General features: G+C 37.6%; 1 protein-coding gene across 1 annotated transcript; it reads left to right on the top strand.

The window, feature by feature from the left end:
* Nucleotides 1-3,849: 3,849 nt before the first annotated feature.
* LOC123602627 (olfactory receptor 140-like) lies at nt 3,850-4,782 on the top strand. The gene has a single exon (XM_045487086.1). The coding sequence runs from the start codon at nt 3,850-3,852 to the stop codon at nt 4,780-4,782; it is 933 nt and encodes a 310-aa protein (XP_045343042.1).
* Nucleotides 4,783-6,154: the final 1,372 nt, after the last annotated feature.

A 6,154-nucleotide genomic window follows, 5' to 3' on the forward strand; every position in this document is an offset into this window, starting at 1 on the left:
TAGTCATAGTCCAGCGTCATCCTTTGTATCTCCTTTATGCCAGTTACTGGGATAGTAGCTGTTCTGCTCTCACAGATATCCTTTGAGCCAAGTATGTTCATTTTACAGTAAATAGTGAAGAGTTCCAGGGGTTAAATGCATTTTATGGAATTACCTTTGCTTGTTTATTTCAACGTTTATTTATTTTGGGGACAGAGAGAGACAGAGTATGAACGGGGGAGGGGCAGAGAGAGAGGGAGACACAGAATCGGAAACAGGCTCCAGGCTCTGAGCCATCAGCCCAGAGCCTGAGGCGGGGCTTGAACTCACGGACCGCAAGATCGTGACCTGGCTGAAGTCGGACGCTTTACCGACTGCGCCACCCAGGCGCCCCTGTTTATTTCAGCGTCACAACCCTTTGACTTACACTGAACAGCTTCCTTACCCTTTCTACATCTTAAATATTTCATCTGTTAAATGAGGATGATAGCAGTGTCTGACTTCATTGTTGAATTAATGATTAAATGTGTCTGGTACTTGATAAACAGGAAATCATTGACTGTGTTAGTAGTGACTTCTAGACATGAAATTGTCTCAGTAAATGACAACACTGTCCTTAGATGTTGTTGTCCAAAAATTTTTGGAGTAATTTTTACTCTTTTCTCTCTTTACGTCTATGTTAAGGCCATCCACAAATTCTATTGTATCTACCTTCATAATATATTCACCTCTACTATTACCATACTGGTCCAAACCATCATTGCTTTTTAGCTGGATGGTTGTAATAACCTCCCAACGAGGCTTCTTCTACTCTTGTTCTTCTCTGACCCATTCTGAGTCAGAATAATCCTCTTACAATGATCTGCAAGGCCCTACAAGATCTGTCATCAGCCAGTCTTCATTCCTATCCTGTTACACTACCTCCTTTGATCAACAGTATCAACCATGCCCCCTCCTCAGGGACTTTTCACTTGCTGGTCTCTCTATATGGAAACTTCTCTCCTTGGGTATCATTGCAGGTCCTTCCCCATTCGTTCAAGTTTGGCTTATGCAATCCCTTCCGAAAGAAGCCTTCTCTGACTGCCTTGGAGAAAATCATATACAGGGACCATGTATCATTTACCCTGCTTTATTTTTCTCATAGCAATTATTGTAACTTGACATAATGTATAGTTCTTTTTTTTATTTGCTATTTTCTCTCTCTACTTACTAGAATATAAGCTTCACGAAAGAGGAAATTTTATCTTTTATTTTTACTGTTAAAGCTCCACTTCCGAGAGTGTTAGTATTTTGAAACGAACTTATACATGAATGATTCAATAGACCATAAAATTATATTTCATTGTGTAATCCTTCCCCTATACACACACACACACACACACACACACACACACACACACCAGGGCCAAATTGACGTAATTTGTTCAGCAGCTTGGTTTGATAAGGGTACTTACAATAGCAAAGTCTGGGTGGGAATAGAATTAGGAGGTTAATAAAAAATAATTTAATAACATATTTTGATTCCATTTGTCTTCAAAGCAAGTTTTTTAAAAAAAATTAGTGCTTATTTATTTTTGAGAGAGAGAGAGAGAGAGAGACAGACTGTGAGCGGGGGAGGGGCAGAGAGAGAGGGAGACACAGAATCTGAAGCAGGCTCTAGGCTCTGAGCTGTCAGCACAGAGCCCTATACGGGGCCCAAACTCACGAACTGTGAGATCACGACCTGAGCTGAAGTCAGACGCTTAACTGACTGACTGAGTCACCCAGGTGCCCCTCTTCAGAGCAAGTTTTAAAGAAGACTTTTACAAATTGATTAAATAGAAGGAGATCCTCAAACAAAATAAAACAGAAAAACCCATGGTGAAATAACACAGAGGTTAAGAATATCTGGATTTTTATGAGTCTTTTAGCTTATCGCTCCTAAATATAATGGTCCCTATTCTCAGATCAAAAAGGAAGAGAATTTTTTAGAAAGTGAAACCATGACTCTTACACAAAATGAACACATGAAAATGATTTCATTTAATCATTAACTTATGAGAGAACTGGTAAGATTGTAATCACCCGAAAGAAGAATCCAAAATATTACCCTTACATTATTCAATCAGGGATGTGTAATTCATCTACAAATAAATGCAGAACTGACTTTATCTATAATGGCCAGGGAAGTCAATCAACCTTTCACCAAACAACATTTGCATTTCTATGGGCCAGAGTTATTAGCATTATTATCAGTTTTATAAATGTTATGAGTTATAAAATAGCTCAAGGCAGTAAAAGGCATAAATCCTAGATAATCCCAAAAAGAGTGCTGCAGATAACACAGACTTTCACTGAGGATGCCCAATAATCTTTATGCTACATTTCTGCCTTATACAATATATATATATGTATATATATACATACATATATGTGTATATATATATATATATATATATATATATATATATATATATTGTCTTTCCAGCGGAATTCTACCAAATATTTATTTAATCATTTATTTATTTATTTATAAAAATGAAATTTATTGTTAAATTGGTTTCCATACAACACCCAGTGCTCATTCCAACATGTGCCCTCCTCAATACCTATCACCTACCCCCCCTCCTCCCACCCCCCATCCACCCTCAGTTTGTTCTGACAAAAGTTAATTTAATTTAGCAGCTATACATGAAAAGAAGTACAGATCTTATAAATAAAATAAATTCATATAAAGGGAAAATGATTTTCTCATTTATTTTTATTTTTTTTTACAAAGGAAAGAGCACAAATTTCCTGCATCCATTGGAGTCCTGAGATAGCATACTTAAAATGAAAGATTAAAAATAGTTTAATTATGTTTATTTATCAAGGTATAAGTAGGGTTAAGGGAAACCAATAAGGGATGAAAAAGCCATTACCACAATTAGACTTGAGAGAGCAAGGGCAGGGGGCAGGGGGAGTGATCACAGGAACCCAGAGGGTCCATTCCAAAGAGTTCTGCTTCAGTGAGTCACCCAGTGGTTGACAGACCACTGTCAATTGAACAATGCATACCCTGACATCCTTTTCTTCTCACCTGCTTTACATTCAGCTGTTACCACCTATAGGTCAGAAGGTAAGAGACCTGGTTGAAAGAGACCAGGGAAAGCAGCTGTCCAGGGTGGGCACATTGAGAGTGGATCTGAAGGGGTGGAAAGACTACATCTAGTTTGCTTTCCCACCATGTACTGCATTATTTTTTCCTTAGTAAGGTAGTAAACACTTTCATTTTTTGGAGTTAACTGGAAAAAAAGAAAACCCAGAAGAAATAAGTAAAGAGTCTTCCAACTTATTTATTCATTTCATGTTTATTGGACACCACAATAAGTCCGACACTGAACCAAGTGAACAAATAAAGGGATGAACAAGCAGGCAGGTCTACTCCTCTGCCACTTATATAAAGGGTTTTTAAAAGCAAAAGAAGGTGAATTAGACTTAATCTTGCATCAACCATGTGTGGAACCAAACCAACAGTTGTACAGCTTTTTAAAAATATTTAATGAGTTTTTAACATTTCTTACTGGCTGAGAAGCAATCAGGCTTATTATATGGTGACCTTCCTGTGCCTGGATGTCCTCTAGCAAAGACCCAGTGACCAGTTTTTCAGGTGTGGAACAAGGATTTTTGCATCCTTGTAAGAGGTTGAATTCACTTCAAAAATTTGCTCTTTTTATAAAATAGAAAAAGCAAGTTTCTTTTCTTTGGCACACCATGAAAAAATAGCTTATGGTATTAAAATGCTTTGGACTTACCTAAAAACCCCACATATAGAGTTCTCATCACCTTGTCTTTGAAAATACTGTCTTTACAGGTTAATTCTCCACTCTTGAATTCATCATCAGCTTTGAAATGAAAGAAGACAGGATGAATGTGACCGAATTCATTCTAATAGGACTTACCCAGAATCCTCAGATGCAGAGAATTCTATTTTTGTTGTTACTTATCATCTACATTGTCACTGTCACAGGCAATCTGCTCATTGTGGTCACTATAATCTGCAGCCAGACTTTGGACTCCCCAATGTATTTCTTCCTGGCATTCTTGTCTTTGATAGATGCATGCTATTCCTCCTCCATAGTCCCTAAAATGTTAGCTGATCTGCTCTCTGATTCAAAATCTGTTTCTTTCAATGGCTGCATGACACAGCTCTTTGTAGAACATTTCTTAGGAGCTTCAGAGATTGTCCTCCTTGTGGTCATGGCCTATGACCGCTATGTGGCCATCTGTAGACCCCTGCACTACGTGACTATCATGAACCACCACACATGTCGCCTCTTTGTGGGGGTGTGTTGGGCAGTGGGTTTTCTCCACTCCATTGGACAGATTCTAGTTACTTTCTGGCTCCCATTCTGTGGTCCCAACGTCATGGATCACTTCATGTGTGACATTTTCCCCCTGTTACAACTTGCCTGTACTGACACTTTCCTTGTCGGCCTCTTGGTTGTTGCCAATGGTGGAGTAATTTCTGTGATCACCTTTGTGATGTTATTGGTATCCTATGTGGTCATCCTGTGCTCCCTGAAGACTCACAGCTCTGCAGGGAGGAAAAAGGCCCTCTCTACCTGTGGCTCCCACATCACAGTTGTTGTTTTGTTCTTCGTGCCCTGTATTTTTATGTATCTGAGACCAGTAGCTACTTTTCCCATGGATAAAGTCCTAACACTATTCTTTGCTCTTATTACTCCCATGTTAAACCCTGTCATCTACACAGTAAGGAATACAGAGGTAAAAAATGCCATTAGAATGTTATTAAACAGCAATGCAATTTCAGAAAATAAATGACCCACTACAAAGATGTTATTTCTTTCATGATCTTTTACATTTTTATATTTTATTACTTTTAAGACCTCATATCTCTCATGTGGCGCAACACCTCTGCAAGCAGGTATTATTATGATTATTCCTATTTTACAGATGAAGGAAAATGAAGTTCAAAAACATTAAATAGCCAGCCCAATGTCAGACAGAGCTAGTATGCAGCTCTGCCTTTTTCTAAATCCAAATTTGATGCTCTTTCAACCATTTCAAAGAGTATCAGAAAAAAGGCAGCATTTCATCAGAACTTCTCTTGTTTTGTAACAGACTTAAAAATGTTCCTTTCTAATTACAGAGCTGTGTAATGGCTTGTGTATATAAGCAGTTGGTACTCAGCTGAATTGCCTACTGGCCTAGGACAGTGTGGAATGCAATTTAGAAAGGAGGTATTTGCCAATACCCTCTTGGCACACACTTGATATATCTAATGTTTAAAATTATCCTGGGTTTCTTGTTCTGTTGGGTAAAAGTTGTCAGGGATTATAAAAATTAATTGTATTTAGACTGATGTGAAGATTTTAAAGTGTCTTCCCATGGTCACAACTTACAAAGTTGAATGCTCGTGTTTTTATTTTACAGAAAAAAAGTAGAAAATCAGAAAGGTTAAATAACCAGATCATAGAACATGTAAGCCAGCCTTGAGTGCAAATATTCGTACTCCACATCCTGTGATCTTTTCATGATACAGGGGTCTGGGACTGGTATTTGATTATGGTTTGGTTTATAAAAATAGTTTTTGGTTATATGCCATAGAAAGTGACACTTTGAGTAATAATATTAGTAAAATCAAATGTAATTATTTTCCAGAAACATGCGGTAAAGTCATTTCACTATTAAAAAGTTGACTTTGCATTTAGTTCCTTGAATCTGGAATCCTCTCTGGAAACTGCTTTAGGAGAGCATTTATAAGAGATACGAAAAAATAGGAATCATTACTCAACAGTTGCCAAAGAAAGTATTTCTCAGCTGAACAGCTTAAGTTGCATGACCTTCTTGTGAATTAATTTTGGCTTTTTTCAAAAATAAAGTCTGCTAACGAAAATGAAATCTGTGACCAAAATACAAATGTGTATGTATGTCATAGATGCATTTACAGCTTCCTCTTCTGACAGAAAGATCCAGCATCCCACCTCATGAGTGCCATATGTTTTCTTGGAAAAAAATCAAGGGATTCCATGATGTAACAATATTTAACCAGCATATTATGGTTATGAAAATGTAGAGTAAAAAAACATCAGCTTTAGGACCAGGAGACAGGGGTCTTATTTCTCACTGCGCCATTATCTCATCCATGACCCAAACCAGCTCTCCTTATGTCTACCAGTAGTTTACCTGGGTA

The sequence above is a fragment of the Leopardus geoffroyi genome, chromosome D1 (genome assembly GCF_018350155.1).
Source record: "Leopardus geoffroyi isolate Oge1 chromosome D1, O.geoffroyi_Oge1_pat1.0, whole genome shotgun sequence".
NCBI classification, from domain to species: domain Eukaryota; kingdom Metazoa; phylum Chordata; class Mammalia; order Carnivora; family Felidae; genus Leopardus; species Leopardus geoffroyi.

Excerpts from the sequence above, each read along its gene's own strand:
- LOC123602627 (XM_045487086.1), top strand. The coding sequence starts at position 3,850 with ATGAAAGAAGACAGGATGAATGTGACCGAATTCATTCTAATAGGACTT.